The sequence below is a fragment of the Panthera onca genome, chromosome B1 (genome assembly GCF_046562875.1).
Source record: "Panthera onca isolate mPanOnc1 chromosome B1, mPanOnc1 haplotype 2, whole genome shotgun sequence".
Classification (NCBI taxonomy): Eukaryota; Metazoa; Chordata; class Mammalia; order Carnivora; family Felidae; genus Panthera; species Panthera onca.
The window spans coordinates 164853079-164873973 of NC_138342.1; the positions used below are offsets into that span (position 1 = coordinate 164853079).

Genomic DNA, 20895 nt, shown 5'->3' on the forward strand with positions numbered 1-20895 from the left:
TGAGACTCTTTTACAGTCAAAGAATACTTGTTGGTAAATCTCACCTCATCAAAGAGAAGTATCATTATACTGTAACTTTGCACCTGCTATAACATTACTTACAGATCTGGGCTGCCCTGAGAATCTCCGGTTATAATCATTAATATCTTGACGCAATGATACAACATCCTGAGACTGTTCATTTTCACCAAATACTGTTAGCAGTAAAGTTACCTGTATATTACAAAAAACAAACAAAAAAACACTGTTAAACCTTTCTGCAACATTAATTTTTTCATTTTGTGTTATTATTCAACAGAATGAGAAAAGCTTCTAAATTTATATTTCACTCATTTCCTTTAATACAGGCAACATGGGGAAGAAAGTAAGTTATCATTGCCTTACAATAAAATCCAATGCAAAATGTAATCTGAATTCCTATAAAATCAAATGTGTACCTTAACCAAACACTGGTTCTAATATGTTCCAGTTCACACCAGGGATAAAGCCAGTAGTTCTCTGTTTGAACTAACAAATATTTGAAGATACAAGAACTGAAAAAAATATTCAGGGGCAAAGTGACATAAAAATATATATCACTCTGAGAGAGAAAAATTAGGGAAGTTGTTTTTTTGGTTTTTTTGTTTTTTTTTTTTGAGGAGGGGGGGTTTGCATGCAGGGGAGGGGCAGAGAGAGACAGAGAGAGAGAGAATCCCAAGCAGGTTCCATGCTGTCAGTACAGAGCCCAACATGGGGCTCGATCCTATGAATGGTGAGATCATGACCTGAGCTGAAATCAAGAGCAGGACACTCAACCAACTGAGCCACCCAGGTACCCCTGGAATTTCTTTTTTTGATCAAAATTATTCTTCAACCTCACTGGTATTTGAAATATCTTTGAATGCTACCAAACAGAATACAGAGATTAAGTTATTGCAGGGACCCACTCTCAAGCACCCATCCCTACTATAATCAAAAAGGGTAGGGGCACCTGGGTGGCTCAGTTGGTTGAGTGTCCAACTTCAGCTCCGGTCATGATCTCATGGCCTGTGAGTTTGAGCCCCGCATCAGGCTCTGTGCTGACAGCTCAGAGCCTGGAGCCCACTTCAGATTCTGTGTCTCCCTCTCTCTGCCCCTCCCCAGCTCATGCTCTGTCTCTCTCTCTCTCTGTCAAAAATAAATAAACATTAAAAAAAAAATTTTTTTTTTTAAAAGGTAATTTGTGACACTGTAATATAACACAATATTTTTAGCCTGGTTTCCTCCATGGTAAAGGTGAGTATACACAAATATCACAGGAACATAACTGGGGTAATCTGAAGATGACAGTACCCTGAAAAATCAGTATATTTAAAAATACAACAATGTCTATAGAAATGCTAAATGTATGATGAGATACAAATGGGAAGGAGCAGTAACAGATTTAGGTTTAAATCATCTAGGTGTTTTTATCCTTCATCAGTTCAGCTTTCCAAACAGATGCTTTCCAAACTCAGATGCTTTCCAAACAAAGGACTGACAAAGAACTGTAGGTGGTAGGAAAGCAGGTACAGCCTGTTTTCACAAATATGTTAATAAAAATGCATCTTTCAGTAAATAATAATTGAGTACCTATTGTGGGCCAGGCACTGTATTAAGGGCTACATGTACCCCCAAAATGAAGACATAGCCCTGCCCCTTGCTAACCACAACACCCAAGATAGAAGGGGAGGCAGACCTGTTCAACAGCCTGTTACAAGGCACTATGGTGGAGGTTACAATGATGCTTCAGAGGAAGGACTTCTGCTTGGGGTGCTCAGAATACTAGAAACATAAGCTGGCCCTTGAAGTGCAGGTAGGACTAATGGTATGTTAGCGTATACATTCAGGAAGAGAAGTGGTGAGTATGTTACAGTCGGAAGCAGCAGCCTATGCACTATTTCCAGCGAAACAGGATGGGGAGCAGGTATCTGCCACCTGTCTTGCTTCTAGGATGAATTATTCTACAGTTAGGGAACCAAAAGCTATTATATAAAAACAATTTTATCTCCACCTTTTTAGCCTCTAGCAATTTATGGGTGATCCAAAGGATATCACCTGCTAATACATATACACCCTATGAAAAGCCATGGATAGAGCCAAGAAGGGGACAGGTGGTGGAACTAGCTCTTTAATGCTAGACCTATGGCCTGGTCTCAGTGTTGCTGGCAGATAGCTAAAGATTATGAGAGGTGGTACTGGCAAATAAACTTCAGTGTTGACTGCTTTGTGTCACATATTAAATCAGCCACAGAGGCAGTGCCCAAAAAAAAAAAAAACAAAAACAAAAACAAAAAAGATTTTCCTCCTGCCATGTGCTACAAAGTCAAATGTGAAAGACGCAGAATTTGGGAATGTACAAGCAAGGAGGAAAAAAGATAAAGCCCTGAACCTCTCTCTCTACACCAAAAAGGGAGGCAGTAATGGGGGTAAGTGGATGGCCAGAACAAAGGTTGTACGTATCTGTGCATGTGCATTCATATAACAATAAGTCCAAAAATCAGACAAAATTAAACAATAATCTTAGAGATGCATGCTAAGGTAATAAACCTATAAAGAAAATCAAGGAAATGCTTATCATAAAAGTCAATAGTAGTTGCCTCTAGGAGATGTAGGAGAGTAGAGATTTGGAAGGGGTCCCGAAGAAATTTCTGGGGGCTGTTGGCCAGTTTCTACTTCATCTGAATGGTGATTATTGAAGTGTTGCTTTGTGGTAATTCAATAAGCAGTACTTCTTTGTTTTGTGTATGTCTGTTATATTCTACCAAGAATTTTTAAAAAATTGTCACCTCTTCTATCATTTTGTTTATTTTCTGATCTCTGTGGGTTTATGCCTTTACAAAATGTCTTGTTCTTTTAGTGGGGTGGCAAGCAATAGTAAATATATGTGTTCAATTTGACATCTTAACTTGGAAGCTCTCTATCCTTTTTAGGACTTCATTTTGCACTTTGGAAGACTTCCTAAGGAGCTGCTGTCTTTTTCATGTTCATAACTCATTACTAGAAAGGTATTTTTATTTTAATTTTCTTAATGTTTATTTATTTTGAGAAAGAGAGAAAGATAGAGTGTGAGCAGGGGAGGGGCAGAGAGACAGGGAGACACAGAAACCAAAGCAGGCTTCAGGCTCTGAGCTGTTAGCACAGAGCCCTATGCGGGGCTTGAACCCACAAACTGTGAGATCAGGACCTGAGCTGAAGTCAGACACTTAACTGAGCCACCCAGGTGCCCCAATATTATTTTAAATGAGAAACAAGTATATAGGAAATTATGAAAAAATAGTATACACCTGTTAGAATGTTCTGTTTTACTATATTTGCTAATTAAAAAACTAAGACTTAATTTCCTCGGGTTTTTCAGTATTTTGTTTTTCCAGTTTGTCAAAGAAATTGAGAAAATGTGGCACATATCATCTGTGCTAACATTTCAGTCTTCAATATATGTTTATAAAAACTGTCTCCCTCCTGAAGTAGCTTCTGTACTAACTATAACGGTCTGATCTGTTCTGGATAATGTAATGTGGTTATGTCTCCAAAAGAGACATTTTATGAGACTGATGCGCTGCCCGCTGTGCTAAGAAGGCACCTTAAAACAGACATTTTAAAAAATTATTATCCATCATAGAAAGCTACCTACACCCTCACTGGAGAAGGGCAGATTAAAAATAAATAAAAAAGGAAAAATATTTTTTTCAAAAGAAGTATACGTAGGGGAAATATCTGTTTAAGCTTGATTAGCTAGTTCAGTTATTCCTTTGCTAGTATTATAATAAAGACTTATTAGAATTTTAGGGAGGATTCATTTAGCAGCTGTTTTTTATTACAACTAAAGGATTTCAAAGGGAATTTCTTTCTTTTTTTTAGTGTCTGTAAGACATTAAAAAAAAATAATGGAGGGATGTCTGGGTGGCTCAGTCAGTTGAGTGTCCGACTTGGTTTTGGCTTAGCTTATGATCCCAGGGTTGTGGAATTGAGCCCTGCATCAGGCTCTGCACTGAGTGTGGAGCATACTTGAGATTCTCTCTCTCCCTCTGTGCTTCTCCTCCACTCGTGCTCTCTCTCTCTCTAAAATAAAAAAATAAAAATAAAAATAAATAAGGGGGTAACATTATAGAAGTTTGGAAAAATAGAACTACCCTATGATCCAGCATCTGCACTGCTAGGTATTTACCCAAAGGATACAAAAATACTCTAATAGCCAAATTATGGAAATAGCCCAAATGTCCATCGACTGATGAATGGATAAAGAAGATGTGGTATGTATGTACAGTGGAGTATTACTAAGCCATAATAAAAAATGAAATCTTGGCCATTTACAATGATGTGGATGGGGCTAGAAAGTATTATCTATGTGAAATAAGTCAGTCAGAGAAAGACAAATATATGATTTCACTCATATGTGGAATTTAAGAAACAAACAAATGAGCAAAGGGGAAGAAAAAAGAGAGAGAGGCAAACCAAGAAACAGACCCTTAACTATAGAGAACAAACTGATGGTTGGGGGGGGGGGGTAGGGATGGGTTAAATACATGATGGGATTAAGGAGTGCACTTAATCCCGGATGAGCCCAGGGTGATATATCCAAGTGTTGAATCACTATATCGTACACCTGAAACTAATATTACACTATATGTTAATTAACTGGAATTTAAATAAAAACTTTAATAAAAATAATTGAAAATTTAGATACAGAAATTATAAAAATTTACAAAATAAACTAGCATAAATGATGCTTTCTGGATACAAACATTACCGTTTGTCTACAGATTGGACAACTGATTGCCCCAAGCCATGAACCGTATCGCCAGTATGCAATAATGCAGGTACCTAATGAGAAAAAAAAACCATTAATACTGATGTTTTAAATTTTAAAGCCCATGAGTCCTCAGAAAGTTTCAAATTTGAAATATTTTTGTAGCATCATCTTATTTTAAAATATTTTTATTTCATTTCATTTCAGGCAAATTCAAATCTGGTAATAATTCCCAGTCATTAAAAAATATTTTTATTTGAACTACCAATTAAGATAAAATTATACAATCCAAAGCAAGAATACATTAACTGCTTCAATACTGTGAGGCTTAATAGAAAATACTGCATTTCCTATGTAAAATAAATGAACATCACTGCAAATATGATCACCAACAAATCACAGCATAAATTTTCTGTTCCAAATGGTATGTATGTTACAAAAACATAGCTTCTATTTTTTTAAAAATTTAGAATGCCAAATTACAGTAGTATCAATAATAATAATAAAGTACTATGAATAAGGAACCAAAGGATACAAAAATTACATGCTATCTGACCTAATAAAGTTTATAATCTAGTTCAATAATTCAATCAACTTTTGTACTGGATAGATCTGATTTTTCTGCCTGAAGCTGTTCATGAGCAGCAAAACAACTAAACACAGCTTAAAGGAAGAGTTTATAGACCTCAAAATTAGCAGGTAAGCTAAGTGTATAAGCATTAAAGTTCAGACCAGTAACAAATGAAAAAGGAATATTTATTTTATTTTATTTTGTTTATTTATTTATGAAGAAGAAAGAGGAGGAGGAATACTTTAAAATCCTATCTGATGTTTAAGGGCCCAATTCATTTCTTCTCTGCAGGACGCCTGTTTCTCAGACCATTCAGGTCCCATTGTGAATCTGAACTAAGTGCTTCCTGTCTCACTTCTACCTCCAAGATCTTTTCTGTATTCTTTTAAAAAAATTTTTTTAAGAAGAGTTTTTTTCTAATGTTTATTGATTTTTGAGAGAGAGAGAGAGAGAGAAAGAGAGAGTGCGAGCAAGGGGCAGAGAGAGGGAGGGAGACACAGAATCTGAAGCAGGCTCCGGGCTCTGAGCTGTCAAGACAGAGCCCAGTGCGGGGCTTGAACTCACGAACCATGAGATCGTGACCTGAGCCGAAGTCGGATGCTTAACAGACTGAGCCACACAGGCGCCCCTATCTGTCTTCTTATCCTTGTCTTAGCAACCTAGGTTAGCCCTTCTGCGTTCCTTATTCTGATTCTTCCAGATCAAATAAATGTCTAGAATTTGGAATAAGCAATGACAGTCAAATTGAGAAGTCCAAGGTGACATACTGAAATCAATCAGAAGGTAGTTAAATCTCAAACTATGTAATATTAACTTTAAGTACAAAAGGTATGTAGGAGAGAGAATTCTGGGATATATCAGAGAGTCATTTGTAGATGAGAAAGGATTTGAACTGAACTTTGTAGGATAGGTAAGATTTAGAAATAGAAAACAGGAGGGAGGATGCTCCAAGTTTTATGAATAGCAAAGAGCAAATACCAGAAGTAGAACTAAGTGGTATGTAAGGAGACTGGTGAGCATCCAACGGGCTAAGCAAAGGCTATCCAAATTGGACATTACAGGGGCGCCTGGGTGGCTCAGTCGGTTGGGCGTCCGACTTCGGCTCAGGTCACGATCTCGCGGTCCGTGAGTTCGAGCCCTGCGTCAGGCTCTGGGCTGATGGCTCGAAGCCTGGAGCCTGCTTCCGATTCTGTGTCTCCCTCTCTCTCTGCCCCTCCCCCATTCATGCTCTGTCTCTCTCTGTCCCAAAAATAAATAAACGTTTAAAAAAAAAAAAACAAAAACAAATTGGACATTACAGTGACTGTGATGTAAAACTGGTTCAGTGATTTAAAGATGAATTTAAAAGCTAAAGAATTTTTATCTGGTATCTTTTCCTACTTTCAGAGTGCTGTGTTAGCTAATATTTATTAACTTGAGCAATCTAATTTCATATAGAAACTATATGAAAGCAAAACTTATAAATCTTCTCAGTATTAACATCTGTAATGATGCCTTAGTTTTATCTATGACCTTTTCACTCAAAAGTTCAATGTGTTTTGACATATGTTAACTTATTTAATCCCACATCTCTTTTCTACAAATTGGGGTACAGATGTCCTTGTTTTGCAAATTATGTAATGGCCACTGCCTGCACAGAAAAACTATGGTCCAGCAAATCAAACACTTCAGTTCACACACATCTGCTGTGATATGCTTAATGTTTTCCCTTTTCTTCAACCTTCCCCCTGTATAAAAAAAGAGATCCACCTAAATAAAATGGTGGGAGAGACAATGACATTAATCTGGGTCACAATCTCTCTCAATCTATTTATTTGTAAAATGGGAAAAACACCTCATAAGACTGCTGGAGAATTAAATAAAACAATGTGGGTTACAAATGCAAGTAAGATGAAGTCTGTTGCTGTTATTATTCTTAACACACTGTAAAGGAACAGAACTGTAGTTCCATATATAGGAACTAAGCTAAGGTGCTCTGGATATATACGGTATCAATATACTTGAACTACTATTCAAAGAAACACATTTCTGTTTGAGAAGCTGAGTAACAAGTTTTTTGAATCTTTGAACCTAGAGACAGTAAATAAGTGTCTAGCAAGTACAGCAGGATATCAGAAGCAATCTACCCAATTACGTCAGACCCAGAAACCAAGAACACAATACAGCCATCTTTGAATTGACTAGGTTATCCACTCAGTGAATTACCTAAGCCTGGGCTGGCAAATAGAGTTCATCTAGCCTGCCAAACCGCACTGATTCTTAACACCTGTCCAAAGTATTGTGTTAAAGGATGGCCATTTAGGCCATATCCAGACTCAGAAAGAATGTCCAATTGATGAGGAATATCTACCAGAGGTTCGAGAGGGGGAAAAGTATCTGCTTTCTCTGTGGTCATTTAATTCCCTGTAGCTGATCTTTCATAATTTTGCTGCTCATTAGCATTCCCAACAGACAAAGACACTGAAATAAGTGTTTTATAACTTGTTAGCTAATTTAGGCAAAACCTTTAGGGAAGACAATGAAATTAATGGATGATGCAATAATGGGACTGGTCAGGTATAGAAAAGGTATAGAAAACCCTGCATTGCATGATATGGATTTCAAAGTATTTATGCCATCCCTGAGAGCATAAATAATAGCACTATATACCTAATAATTCTATATAATCCCAAACAAAAGATACAATAGGGAGAAAGAAACTTAAAGGATCATTGTATGCTATATTTTAAATTAGTCTTAAAATGGAAAATGGGTACATTTTGGGAACAATTAGAACCCTATCTTGAATATAGCCATTGGAACAAGAAAGAAATGCTACAAATAAAACAACAGGTCTAGTGAATGGATAAATGGTAAGTAGAGAGTAGTTATGTAAGCTGCTAATCACGTAATAGAATTGACCACAGGGTTTGAAGTAGACCTACATTTAAAATCTGGCTCTTTCTCTGGCTGGGTTACCCTTTATAAAATTTCTTAGCTCAGTTTCAGTTTCCTCATATCTGGAGTTTGACACAATGAAGTAACTTAAATGTCCAGCACATAGCAGGTATGTAGTAACTGACGCTCCTCAATCTCATAGGAGCACAATAAGCAATGACTATATGATACCTCGTTCTCTATGAAATCTTTCTGGAGGAAAGAAATGCCCAGAGGTAGAAAGCACCCCTTACTGATACTAAGTAAGTGTGAAATTGGTGTTCCCTTCTTGTCCTACTATATGCTCTGTGTTCTTATTCTCTCCTACAAACCCTCCTAAGGTCACACACACACACACACACACACACACACACACACACAAACAGGCTAATAACTTTTGTGCTGACGCAGGATAAAAAGGAGGTAGGAGAGCTAAGGGAAGGTCTTGGGCAGGGTCCTTGAGAGAACCTTCCTGCCTTGGGAAGGACTACCAAAAAGTGATAAACAATGAAGGATTCAGTGAATCCCTCATGGTATTCATATACTTGAATTACCATTCAAAGAAACACATTTCTGTTTATTGAGAAGTTGAATAATTAGGTTTCTTTTAATCTTTGAGCTCACAGATACTAAATAAAAGTGGCTAACAGGATATCAGAAGCAACCTACCCCACTTGTGAAATATAAAATGTAAATTAGGAATAATTTAATAATAAACAAAAAGTAAATTAGGAATCTAGCCCATGTACATTTATGGGTCTTGGTCTAAATAGTCACTTTTACCAAATATAGTATTGTTTGCTTACCACAAAAAAGATGTCCACAGTTTGTTTCAACAGGGAAGGAGGCTTGATGTAAACAGATTGGACAATACATGTCAGTGTAGAACTGCTGTCGAGCAGCAGCAGGGGCATCCTGAGGAGAAAACAGGGATTCATAATTACACAATGCACACAGGGCTTTCAAAGTTATCTCTTAATTATACTTAAGAACACAGTCAATAGTGTATAATCCTCATCAAGTTTTAGATGTGCATTAGCTTAAAATCTTGTAAGTTTGATAAAATTATGAAGCCAAATTGTTTTATTAAGCTCCACGGTCTCTACCTTCCTTCCTGAGCACATTTTAAAGACAAAAACCTACATTGACTCAGGAGTTTCTCTTTCACTGTTAGAATGACTATGTTATTCTGAGAAACACAGGCTGAGCTAATGCAAAAGCTAAAGATATATCAAACGGTTTCCCAAGTAATAGCTTTTAATCATTTCTTACATCTTTTTCATTCATACATTCCTGGTAAGTGTTGCACGTGTGCCGTGCCTCACAAAGGGACCAGAATTAAACTTGCAAAGAATATTGGTCATTTTGGAAGAAGGAAATTTAATACCATTGGTACCTTGAACTTAATCTTCCACATGGTCAGATTAGTAAAATTTAATGTTCCCCAGTTACATCACTGTTATGAGATTGTAATAGGAATGTTGAATAGAATCATCACTACAAGAAGCATCCAGATATCAAAGAACCCATCAGAATGTAAGTGCTATGAAGGAGCACTTTACCTATAGGACTCGCTGCAGTGACCCAGGCACTGGAAGGAATCTAGCACAGTATGTAATGTGTATCTTTGAAGATACTTATAAAAAACTATATTCACAGCACCCAGCACACCTCTTATAAAGTAGCCAGCATTAAAAACGTCAAATACCAAAAAAAAAAAAAAAAAAAAAAAAAAATTATAGAATTCACTAAATATGAACTATTCTTAGTTGTAAACCAAATCAAAGATTTTTGTCACCTGGGTGCCTGGGTGGCTCAGTTGGTTGAGCATCCGACTTTGGCTCAGGTCATGATCTCACAGTTTGTGAGTTTGAGCCCTGCGTCAGGCTCTGTGCTGACAGCTGGGAGCCGGGAGCCTGCTTCAGATTCTGTGTCTCCTTCTCTCTCTGCCCCTCCCCCACTTGTGCTCTCTCAAAAATAAATAAACGTAAAAAAAAAAAAGATTTGTCACCTAAAACTAATAAACATAACCAAAATCTCCTATTTCTTACCAGTCCTAAAATACTAGAATATTCTATAAGCTATGGTCACACCTTGATGTTATAGTCTTTTATATTATTTAAAACAGAAAAACAGAAAAACACATAGCACTTAATTAAGTCTCCCTCTCTACCTTTTATCTTATTATTCTTTGTAAATTAACTAAAACAAAACAAAAACAATTACCAGTTACCAGTGCTGTCCAACAAAACTTTTTGCAGTAATGGATATCTCCTTTATATCTTTGAGTATTGAGTCCTTGAAAGGTGACTAGTGTAATTAAAACATACTGAAATTTAAATTGTATTTAATTTTGGTCAATTTAAAATTAAATGGCTACATATGGGTAGTTGTTACTATACAGACCCGCACAGGAAGGGCTAAGTCACTAGCTTTATTCTAACGAAAGCTACATGCCATGTGTGAGGTAGGTGAACTGGAAAGTGGTGCAAAGAAATCTGGAATATCCAGCTCAGTGTAGGACTTCTGGATAGCCAGATCTATTCATGTAATTCCAGTGTGCATTTAAGTAAATCTTAGTGATCTAACATGTTAGATGGGAATGATACTTGTTGCCTTACTTGTGTTTGCAGATTAAATAAGATAGTTGTAATGTGAAAGCACTCTGTAAATTATAAAACACTATCCCAGCATGAATTATTAATAACAACAGCCCTTGAACAGAGTACTATTAACATGCTTAAGCTATTTTTACATCAGTGAATTGAAATTTTATGAAGGCAGGAATTCTTGTTTGTTTAGCTCACAACTGAATCCTCAATGCCCACAACAATATCTGACATATGGTAGATGTTTAATAAATATTTGGTGAATGGATAAATTATAAAACCCTCTTCGGAATTAAAATTTAATTGGTGGGAAATCAATTTTTAAGGGTTTTTGTTTTTTTGATATTAGCTATCTTGACATACAGGTGTATAATATCCTACTTATTCCAGCCTTCATGAAATACATTTCTGGTTCGTAGAGAGTCCATTTGGTTAAAAGCAAAGAAGAGGCAGAAAAGTTTTATTTTTTTGCCTAACTAGTTTTATTAACTTTGACCACTGAAGAAAAAGAAGAGGAAAAAAAAAAAAAAAGCCACCCCTTACAGTCATTTCTTTGTAGGTCTTAGATGTTAGAAAAATAGCTTATCTAGGGTGCCTGGGTGGCTCAGTCAGTTAAGCGTCTCACTCATTTCAGCTCAGGTCATGATCTCATGGTTTGTGAGACTGAGCCCCTTGTCAGGCTCTGTGCTGACCGCATGGGGCCTCCTTGGGATTCTCTCTCCCTCTCTGACCCTCCTTTGCTTGCATGTGCACATGTGGTCTCTCTCTCAAAATAAATAAATAAACTTAAAAAAGAAAAATAGTTTTTCCATTACATTTCATTAAAGCCAATTAGATAGTTATTATTTCCTCACAAATAACTAATAGGAAAACTGCTGGGTTTTTTTTTTTGTTGTTGTTTTTTTAATGTTTATTTTTGAGAGTGAGAGTGTAAGCAGGGGAGGGGCAGAGACACAGGAAGACAGAGAATCCAAAGTGGGCTCCAAGTTGTCAGGGCAAAGACTATGTGGGGCTTGAACCCACAAACTGTGAGATCGTGACCTGAGGCAAGGTCTGATGCCCAACTGAGCCACCCACACACCCCGGAAAACTGCTGTTTTTAAAGCAGTTTTGGGGCATCTGGGTGGCTCAGTTGGTTAAGTGTCCAAGTCTTGATTTCGGCTCAAGTCATGATCTCACAGGTTCTGGAGTTCTAGCCCCACATCCAGCTTCCACTGAAAATGTGGAGCCTGCTTGGTATTCCCTCTCTCTCCCTCTCTCTCTCAGAATAAACAAACAAACATGCACATGAAAACATTTGAATAGTTAAAACTAGTCATTTGCCTAATCTGAAAATATACAATCAATAGAATCACTTAAATTAGTAAAGCAGGAAAACACCCCATGTTTCCAAACAGTAATTTATTGTTTCATCACCATTTCATATGTAAGGAGAATAGCAACATCTACCCCTTACATAAATACACATATTTATATAATAGCAATAGTACCTGTTCTGTTTGAAGTTGCTCCCGAAGCACCCTTACTAATTCTTGGTTTTCTGGGTGAATGTTTTGATGGGCGTTTCTGTTAAATAAAATATAATAAGCTTTGAATACAAAATATTGCCAGATGAATCCGTTTTCTTTATGGGTCTAATTTTCAACCAAGAACTTCATAAACGTAAATGATGGCACACAACTGTACTCCAATTCCAGGACTGATCATTCCAGGCTACTCTGTGAGGCGTTCTAAGGTTACCGAATACAGCTGATTTCAGGTTCAGCTGGCAAATGATGAAATCCAGAGGCCTAGCACCTTGTAGATTTGATGTAACTGCAGGTTTACAAATCATCTGAAGAACGATTAACACGTTTATTTCTTCTGCAAAATTCCTTCAAAATAAACTATATAATTCTAGATATTATTATGCATTTGAACACTTTTGCATATCTAATTAGATCTTTCTCCCATAGAGCTTTTCACAGATCTTCATAGAGCTTTTATGAGGAAAGGGGGACAAAACAACAGAAAATAAAACTTTGTCATACAGAAAAACCCAGACGTAACATACCACTTATACCTTAACATTAACAATTAAAAGGGAGATTCAAAGGCAAGAATTTAGTGGCTGATACACAAGGATGAGATAAGGTATGTGGGTATTGGAAATTGGAAGGGGTGGTTTAGGTTGGCAGGGTGGGGTTGAAGATTTACATCTGAATCACAGCTTAATTCCATTTGGCTGTAACAGTTTCTTCTAAACTTAAACATTTTTTAACAGCAATATTTTAAGTCCACAAAATCCCAGTGTTACTTTATATAAGAGCCTTTATTTCCTGGGTGAGCTAATACCCAACAGTGATAAAAACTCTAAATCAATAACTTAATGGGACATGGAAAACTTTTTAAAATACATCTTACGATTATTCGATTTTTAGTAAAAAATCCAAATTTTAGGAAAAAAGCTGGCAAAAAAGAACCATTAGTTTTGAAGAACATTAAAAAAGTCAAATTTCTTTTTTGTTTTAATTTTTTAAATGTTTATTTATTTTTGAGATAGACAGAGTGTGAGCAGGGGAGGGACAGAGAGGGAGACCCAGAATCCGAAGCAGGCTCTAGGCTCTGAGCTGTCAGCACAGGGCCCGATGGGGGCCCCACGAACCGCGAGATCAGGACCTGAGCCGAAGTCGGACACTTAACCAACTGAACCACCCAGGAGCCCCCAAAAAAGTCAAATTTCTAATCAGAAACTAAACATAAATGTAATAAAGCTACTTGAACTGTTTAAACATCTTAAATTCTGGTGGATTATTTATTTTAAATATTACCTTTTTATGACTGAATAACGATCTCTGTGGTGGAAACAATCTATCCGGAACAGCACAAGGAACCATCTCATTTAAGTATCAATAACTACCTACCTAAACAGCATTTCTCTGTTCTTTGACAGTGGAAAACCATTCCCTTCTCCTTGAAAGAAAGACAGTTACTACTTTTCAGAGTACACATATAAACCATGTAACTGGAAGGTCTTTCTTTTGGTTTCTTTCCATAAAAGAAAAGATACAAGATTGTAAAATCTAGTAGTAGAATGTTAGAAAAGTCAAAGTATAACCAAAGAACAAGACAAACAGCCTGAGATGTTGAACGAAGCCTGTAGTTTAGGCAATTAAATGGGATTAGCAACTGTGAGTCCAGAACCAAAAATCTAGAAAATAATGGGATAATTAAGACAGACTGAAAGTGAGATTAGAAAACCTCAAGATGTGATCACTTCAGCGATGAGAAAATGACAGCATTTGACACTAGGTCTAAAGATGCCGAGGAAAACAATGGCTCTAATACAGAAACAAAATATATCATTTACCAATGATTTATGGTCCTTTGTTATTCATGAAAGGAGAAACCAAAATTATCAAACCAGTTATGTGGCTCTGGAAAGAAGTCAGGAATCTCTGATAAGAGGAAATAAATGATATCCAAACTCTGGGTCAAGAAACAATGTCTGAATCAAAGTTCACAAATGTGCAAGAGCAAATCTGTGGTTTATAGGTTAAACTGCTTACCAAACCCTTTGCACTGGTTTTTAGTATGTCAACAAATGGCAGCTATTCATAACAGCTTAAGAAGGGAGGACAAAAAGATTTAGAAAGAAATATATTATAACTGTAATACACTGCTGAAGGAAATTAAAGAAGACATAAATAAATAGAAAGACATCCTGTGTTCATAGACTAGAAGACTTAATATTTTTAAGATGTCAGTACTACCCAAAGTGACCTATTTACAGATTCAATGCAATCCCTGTCACATCCCAACAGGATTCTTTGCAATATAGAAAAACCCAGATCTCAGGAAGATGGCAGAGTAGGAGGATCCTGAATTCACCTCCTCCTATGGACACATCAAGGCAACAACTACATACAATAATACAATTCACTCTGGAACTGAACTGACTGGCAGAACAGCTCCTCCACAGCTAAAGATATAAAGAGAAGTCCACATCAAGAAGGGTAAAGGGCAGAGATGTGGTCAAGAACCAAACCCTCTACACAGTATCCCACAAGTGGGAGGGATCTCACAGGCATGAAGGTCAACTCTGAAAAGGGAGATAAAGCTTAACATTGGGCATCCCCAGCCTTGGGGAACTGCACTGCATTCGGCCTATGTAGCCAGATGTTTATGGGAGACAGTTCTGATACTCTCTTTCTACCTTGCTAACCTTGTTAGTCCTGCTCGCCCCATCCCAGCATTCACCTGTGGAACTGCCCCACCCAATCATTCTACCCTGGCAGGCACCCTTTCAAAGTGGTTCCTGCCCTGGTGCACCCAGCAAGCAGTCCTGGCTAGAACTGGCATCTGCTCCAAAGCAATTCCTGCCCCAGAGAGGGAGGAGAGCCAGCCCTGCACACCAGCATGGCTGCAGCAGATGTGGCTAGGACGCTCAGCCGGTGGTGCAGGAACCAGCCCCACCCACCATAGCAGCAGCAACACACATGCCCAGGCACAACCAGATAGCACCTGCAGCCTACAGAAAGGACACCATTGGAGCACCTGGTTCTAGTGATGGAGGTATGGGGGGTGGGATTGTGCTACTGGGCCCCAAAGCACACCTTCTACAGAAGGCCAATATCTTCAAGACTAGGAGACCTAGCTGACATACCTAATACATAGAAACAAACACAGAGAATCAGAAAAAATGAGGGACGGAAGATTATGTTCCAACCAAAAGAACAAAACCAAACTGGAGAAAAAAGAATTAAACAAAACAGAGATTAAATAGTCTACATGATTAAGAGTTCAAAATAATGGTCATAAACATTTTCACTGTACTTGGGAGAAGAGTAGATGAACTCAGTGAGAACATTACAAAGAGAAAACATAAAAAAAGAACCAATCAAAGCTGAAAAAAATACAGTAAGTGCAATCAAAAATACACTAGAGGGAATCAACAACAGAAGAGAGGATACAGAAGAACAATTCAACGAATGGAACACAAGGTAGGGGAAAGCATCCAAGCTGAACAGAAAAAAAGGATTTTTTAAAAAATGAGGATAGGTTTAAGGATCTTTATGACAATATCAAGCATACTAATATTCACAATTATGGGGGGATCCAGAGGCAGAAGAAAAATAGAAAGGGGCAGAAAACTTACTTAAGAGATAATAGCTGAAAACTTCCCTAAACTGGGGAAAGAAACAGATATCCAGGCCTAGGAAGCACAGAGAATCCCCAAAAATATGAACCCATAGCAGTCCACACCAAGACACATAATTAAAATGCCAAAAGTTAAAGATAAAGAGAGAATCATAGAAACAGCAAGAAAAAATAAAATAGTTATATACAAGGGAAACCCCATAAAGTTATCAGCTGGTTTTTCACAGAAACTTTGCAGGCCAAAAAAGGTCTGGTATGATATATTCAAACTCTAAAAAGAAAAAGCCTATAACCAAGATTACTCTATTTGCCAGAGTTGTCATTCAGAATTGAAGGAGATATAAAGAGCTTCCCAGACAAACAAAAGTTAAAGGAGTTCATCACCACTAAACCAGCCTTATAAGAAATGTTAAATGAAACTTTAAGCAGGGGGAAAGAAAAAAGTCAAAACTATAACAACATTATGAAAGGAAAACATTTCACTGGTAAAAGCAAACATACAGTAAAGTTAGTAGATCGTTCTTTTATAAAACTGCTATGAAGGTTAAAATACAAAAGCAGTAAAATCAATTATATCTACAAAAACTAGTTGAGATACGCACGTGCACACACGACAGGGGTGCCTGGCTGACTCAGTTGGTAGAGCATATGAATCTTGATCTAGGGTTGTGAGTTCAAGACCCACATTGGGTGTAGAGCTAACTCCAAAAAAAAAAAAAAAAAAAAAAGATACACAAAATAGAAAGATGCAAAATATGACATCATATACATAAAACATGCAGGGAAGGAACAAACATGTATTGCTTTCAGAATATTTTCGATCTTAAACAACCTTCCACTTAATGTAGACTGTTATATATACGTAGGATATTACATATGAATCTCACGGTAATCACAAACCAAAATCCGACAATAGACACACAAATAATAAAGAGAAAGTAATACAAGTAAACACTAAAAAAAGTAATCAAATAACAAGGGAAGAGAGCAAAAGAAAAAGAAGGAAAAGAGAACAACAAAAACCAGAGAATAGCTGACAAAATGGCAATAACTTCATACCTATCAATACTCACTTTTTATTATTTTTTCATCATAGTAAGTGCACTCTTTAATCCCTATCAGCTAATTCACCCTTCTCCCCACCAATCTCCCCTCTGATAACCGTAAGTTTGTTCTCTATAGTTTTGTCTTTCTCATTCTTTTTTCCTTGCTCATTTGTTCTGTTTCTTAAATTCCATATATGAATGAGACCATATGGTATTTGTCTTTCTCCAACTTATTTCACTCAGCATTACACTTTCTAGCTCTCTCCATATTGTTGCAAATGACAAGATTTCATTCTTTTTTATGGCTGAATAATATTCCACTGCATTTGTATACCACATCTTTTTATCCATTCATCTATAGATGGACACTTGGTGGGGGCACCTGGGTGGCTCAGTCAGTTGAGCATCCGACTTCAGCTCAGGTCATGATCTCACAGCCTGTGAGTTCGAGCCCCGCGTCAGGCTCTGTGCTGACAGCTCAGAGCCAGGAGCCTGCTTTGGATTCTGTGTCTCCCTCTCTCTCTGCCCCTCCCTTGCTCATGCTCAGTCTCTCTGTCAAAAATAAATAAACATTAAAAAAAAATTATAGATGGACACCTGGCTGCTTCATAATTTGGCTATTGTAAATAATACTGCAAATAAACACAGGGGTGTATGTATCCTGTTCATTAGTGTTTTTGTATTTTGGGGATAAATACCCAGTAGAGTGATTACTGAATTACAGAGTAGTTCTATTTTAAATCTTTTGAGGAAACTCCATACTGTTTTCCATAGTGGCTGTACCAGTTTGCATTCCCACCAACAGTGAACAAAGACCCTTTTTCTCCACATCCTTGCCAGAACTTGTTGTTTCCTATGTTTTTGATTTTAGCCATTCTGACTGGTGTGAGGTGATATCTCATTATAGCTTTGATTTGTATTTCCTCGATGATGAGTGATGTGGATCATCTTTTCATGTGCCTGTTGGTCTCTGTATGTCTTCTTTGGAGTAAATCTATTCATGTCTTCTGCCCATTTTGTAATTGGATTATTTGTTGTTGTTGTTGTTGTTTTTAATTTTTTAATGCTTATTTATTTTTGAGAGAAAGAGAAAGAACGTGAGCAGGGGAGGGGCAGATAGAGGGAGACACAGAATCTGAAAGAGGCTCCAGGATCTGAGGTGTCAGCACAGAGCCTGACACAGGGTATGAACCCACGAACTGTGAGATCATGACCTGAGCTGAAGTCCGACGCTCAACTGAGCCACCCAGGTGCCCCTATTTTTTTGGTATTGAGTTGTATAAGTTCTTTATATATATTTTGGATACTAACCCCTTACTGGATATATCACTTGCAAATATCTTCTCCCATTCAATAGGTTGTCTTTTTGTTTTGTTGACTGTTTCCTTTGCTGTGCAGAAGGTTTTTATTTTGAGGTAGTCCCAATAGTTTAGTTTTGCTTTTATTTCCCTTGCCTTAGGAGACATATTTAGAAAAATGTTACTACAGCTGATGTAAGAGAAATAGCTTCCTGTGCTCTCTTCTAGAATTTTTATGGTTTCAGGTCTCACATTCAGTTCTTTAATCCATTTTGAGGAAACTCTCATAAACAAGCTAATGTTACACATACAGAAACTAGAAAAAGAATGAACAAGGTCAAAAATTAGTAGAAGGAGGGAAATAGTAAAGATCAAAGTAGAAATAAATGAAATAGAGACTCAAAAAAAAATAGATCAGTGAACCTAAAAGCTAGTTCTTTCAAAAGATAAACAAAATTAATAAATCTTAGCCAGACTCGTCAAGAAAAAAAGACAGAGAACTCAAATAAATAAAATTAGAAAGAGAAGTTACAACCAACATTACAGAAATACAAAAGACTGTAAAATATTATAAAAAATTATATGCCAACTAAATTGACAACATAGAAGTGGATAAACTGCTTATAAATATACAATTTTCCAAAACTGAATCAAGAAAAAAAGGAAAATCTGAACAAACCAATTACTAATAACAAAATTGAATCATAATCAAAAAACAACCAAGAAAGAAAAGTCCAGGACTAGAAGGTTTCACAGATGAATTCTACCAAACACTTAAAGAAGAGTTAATACTTATCTTTCTTGAACTACTTTAAAAATATAAAAGAGAAAGAAATGCTTCCAAATTTATTCTGAGGCCATCATTATCCTGATACCAAAACTGAACACAGATACAATAAAAAAAAGGGAGAGAAATTACAGACCAATACTCAACAAAATATTAGCAAACCATATTCAACAATACATTAAATGGTTCATTCACCATGATCAAGTTGGATTTATTCCAGGAATACAAGGATAGTTCGATATCCATTACTCCATCAACATGATACACTACATTAACTAAATGAAGGATATAATTCATATGATCACCTCAATAAATGTAGAAAAACATTTGACAAAAGTCAATATACATTCATGATAAAAACTTTCAATAAGGTGTGTTTAGAGGACACATACCTCAACATAATAAAGGACATAGATAAAAAACCCATAGTTAACATCATAGTGAATAGTTAAAAGTGGAAAGCTTTCCTTTAAGAGCAGGAACAAAACAAGGATGTCTATCCTTGCCACTTTTATTCAACACATTACTAAAATCCTAGTCACAGCAATCAAAGAAGAAATGAAAGGCATCCAAATTGGTAAGGAAAAGGTAAAATGGTCACTATCTGCAGATGACATGATACTACATGTTGAAAACCCTAAAGACTCCACCAAAAATTATTAGAATAAGTGAATTCAGTAATGTTGCAAGATACCGAATATATAAAAATCTGTTCCATCTCTATACATTAATAAAGAAATAGCAGAGGGGCACCTGGGTGGCTTAGTTGATTGAGTGTCTGACTTTGGCTCAAGTTATGATCTCCTGGTTCATGAATTTGAGCTCCATATCAGGCTCGCTGCTGTCAGCACAGAGCCCATTTCAGATCCTCTGTCCCCTCTCTCTGCCCCTCCCCTGCTTGTGCCCACTCTCTCTCTCTCAAAAATAAATAAACATTAAACAAAAAGTAGCAGAAAGAGAAATTAAGAAAACAATCCCATTCACAATTGTACTGAAAAGAATAAAACACCTAGGGATAAATTTAACAAAGGAGATTAAAGACCTGTACTTTGAAAACTATAACATACCAATGAAATAAACTGAAGACAACACAAACAAATGAAGAGATATAACATGCTCATGGGCTCAAAGAATTCACATTGTTAAAATGTCCATACTACTAAAAGCAATTTACAGACTCAATGTAATCCCTATGAAAATACCAACAGCATTTTTCACAGAACTAGAACAAATAATGTCCATAATTTGTATGGAACCACAAAAGATCCTGAAGAGCCAAAGAAAGAAGAACAAAACTGGAGGTATCACAATCCCAGTTGTCAAGATATACTACATAGCTATAGGAATCAAAGCAGTATAGTACTGGCACAAAAGTAGACACATCAATAGAACAGAGAGCCCAGAAATTAACCCATGCTTATATGGTCAATTAATTTACAACAAAGGAAGCAAGAATATACAATGGGGGAAAAGGCAATCTCTTCATTAATGGTGTTGGGAAAACTGGACACCTGCATGCAAAAGAATGAAACTGGACCACTTTCATATACTTTTATACACAATGGTAAATTCAAAATGGATTAAAGACCTAAAGTAGAGCATGAAACTATAGAACTCCTAGGAGAAAACACAGGCAGTAAACTCTTGGGCATCAGCCTTAACAATATTTTTTCTGGTCCTCTCTCCTCAAGCAAGGGAAACAAAAGCAAAAATACACTATTGAGACTGAATCAAACTAAAAAGCTTTGGTACAGCAAAGGATACTATCCACAAAGCAATAAG

The 20895-nt window shown here is 36.7% G+C and overlaps 1 protein-coding gene across 8 annotated transcripts in view; it reads right to left on the reverse strand.

Annotated features, from left to right (window-relative positions):
• The window catches only part of RNF170 (ring finger protein 170), a 43747-nt gene that overhangs the window by 6904 nt on the left and 15948 nt on the right, over positions 1-20895 (reverse strand). For all 8 annotated transcript variants that reach the window (XM_078445510.2, XM_078445512.2, XM_078445515.2 and 5 more), the window contains 4 exons: positions 12334-12409; positions 9041-9149; positions 4748-4821; positions 103-213 (listed from right to left, as the gene is read on the reverse strand). In XM_078445510.2, the coding sequence (XP_078301636.1) occupies positions 103-213; positions 4748-4821; positions 9041-9149; positions 12334-12409 (370 nt within the window). The remainder of the gene's footprint in view (positions 1-102; positions 214-4747; positions 4822-9040; positions 9150-12333; positions 12410-20895) is intronic.